This window comes from Geospiza fortis, unplaced genomic scaffold (assembly GCF_000277835.1).
Source record: "Geospiza fortis unplaced genomic scaffold, GeoFor_1.0 scaffold3495, whole genome shotgun sequence".
Classification (NCBI taxonomy): domain Eukaryota; kingdom Metazoa; phylum Chordata; class Aves; order Passeriformes; family Thraupidae; genus Geospiza; species Geospiza fortis.
In genome coordinates this window covers 1-2,184 of record NW_005057879.1, presented here as the reverse complement: position 1 = coordinate 2,184, position 2,184 = coordinate 1, and the positions used below count along the sequence as shown (strand labels likewise).

Here is a 2,184-nt window from a genome sequence, read left to right as displayed (position 1 = left end):
GGTTAATTTTTGGATAATTTGGGGATATTTTTTGTGTAATTTTGGGCTAATTTTAGGATAATTTGGGGATAATTTTGGGATAATTTTAGGATAATAACTTGGGGGTAATTTTGCATTATTTTGGTGCTGGGGGATAATTTTAGGATAATAACTTGGGGGTAATTTTGCATTAATTTGGTGCTGGTTTATGCTAATTTATGCTAATTTATGCTAATTTTCCAGGGCGGGAGAAGGGGCGCTGCGTGGCCTCCGAATATTTCCTGGAGCCGGAGCTGAACTTGGTCACAGAAAACACCGAAAACATCCTCAGTGAGGGGAATTTGGGGAATTTTGGGGAAATTTTGGGAAATTTTGGGGAAATTTGGAGGAATTTGGAGAATTTTTGAGGGAATTTTTGGAATTTTGGGGGTGGAATTCTGGATGAATTTGTTTTTAATTATTGGGAAATTTGGGGGAAATTTTCAGGAATTCCCAGAATTTGGGGAAATTTGGGGTTAATTTTGGGGAATTTTAGGGGAATTTTGGAGATTTATTGGGAAATTTGGGGGAATTTGGGCGAATTATTTAAAATTTTGAGAATTTTGGAGGAATTTGGGGGGAATTTTGGGAAAATTATTGGGATTTATTGAGAATTTTGAGGGGATTTGGCGGGAATTTTGGGGGAATTTTATTGGGAATTTTGGGCAATTTTTGGGAATTATTGGGAAGTTTTGGGGGAATTTTTGGGAATTGTGGGTGAATTTTTGGGAATTAGGGGGAATTTTTGGGAATTTGGGAGGATTTTGAGAATTCTGGGGGAGTTTTGGGGAATTTTGGGGGGAATTTTTGGGAATTTGGGGACTTTTTTGGGAATTTCGGGGCAGATTTTGGAGTTTTTGAAGTTGTGGAACTTTTGGGGGGATCCTGGGCTGAATTTGGGGAAATTCGGAGGAAATTTTGAGGGGAATTTGGGGAGAACTGAGGGGAATTCTGGGACCGATTTTGGGGGTTTTTAGGTTTTTTTGTGGTCTGAAAATTCCGGATTTTTGGGAGGAGTTTCCCGAAGCTCTCAGGGTGGATTTGGGGTGGAATTTGGGGGGAAATTTTGGGAGATTTTGAGGTGAATTTGGGGAGGATTTAGGTGAATTTTGATACAATTTGGGGTTTTTTGGGTTTTTTTTTTTTGCAGTTTTCTGTGGCCTGAAATGTCTGAATTTTTTAGGAGACTTTCCCGAGGCTCTCAGGGTGGATTTGGGAGAAATTTGGGGTGAATTTTGGGACGATTTCGGAGGATTTTGAGACAACATTGGGGGTTTTTTTTTGAGGTTTTTTTTGGAGTTTTTTTGGTTTTTTGTGGCCTGAAAATTCCGGATTTTTTGAGGAGTTTCCCAAAGCTCTTGGGGTGGATTTGGGGTGGATTTGGGGTGGATTTGGGGTGGATTTTGGGGAATTCCTGACATTTTTTGGTCCCCTCCAGAGACGGTGCGGACGGCCACGCCCTTCCCCATGGTCAGCCTCTTCCTCGTCTTCACCGCCTTCGTCATCAGCAACGTGGGGCACATCCGGCCCCAGAGGACCCTCCTGGCCTTCGTCTCGGGCATCTTCTTCATCCTCTCGGGTGAGGGAGACCCTCCCGAAAGCAAAAAACCCCAAAAAATTCAGATTTTCCCCCAAAAATCTGCACCAAAATCAGCCCCAGACCCCGCGTTCCATCCATTGGTCTTCATTGGCTTCTTTAGAGTGGGGCCCCAAACTGACCCAAATCCACCCAAAATTGGCTCAAATCCCCCCAGAATGGACTCAGAGACCCCCTGGGATTCCCCAAAATCAGAAAACCCCAAAAAATTCAGATTTTCCCCCAAAAATCTGCACCAAAATCAGCCCCGGACCCCGCGTCCCATCCATTGGTCTTCAATGGCTTCTTTAGAGTGGGGACCCAAAATTGGCTCAAATCACCCCAAAATTGACTCAAATCCACCCAAAATTGACTCAAATCCACCCAAAACTGGTTCAAAATCCCCCACAATGCATCCAGAGAGTTCCCCAAAATCAGAAAACCCCCAAAAATTCGGATTTTCCCCCAAAAATCTGCACCAAAATCAGCCCCGGACCACCCGTTCCATCCATTGGTCTTCATTGGCTTCTTTAGAATGGGAGCCCCAAAAGTGACCAAAATCCCCCAAAATGGACCCAAATCCACCCAAA

General features: G+C 43.6%; 1 protein-coding gene across 1 annotated transcript; it reads left to right on the top strand.

Moving 5' to 3' along the window:
- Window positions 1–197: 197 nt before the first annotated feature.
- On the top strand, window positions 198–1,597 carry LOC115949398 (voltage-dependent calcium channel gamma-7 subunit-like; the record flags this gene model as incomplete). The annotated part of the gene is made up of 2 exons (XM_031065916.1): window positions 198–309; window positions 1,457–1,597. Coding segments are annotated over exons 1-2 (253 nt in total), but the record flags the coding sequence as incomplete, so codon positions are not given.
- Between the last annotated feature and the right edge of the window lie 587 nt (window positions 1,598–2,184).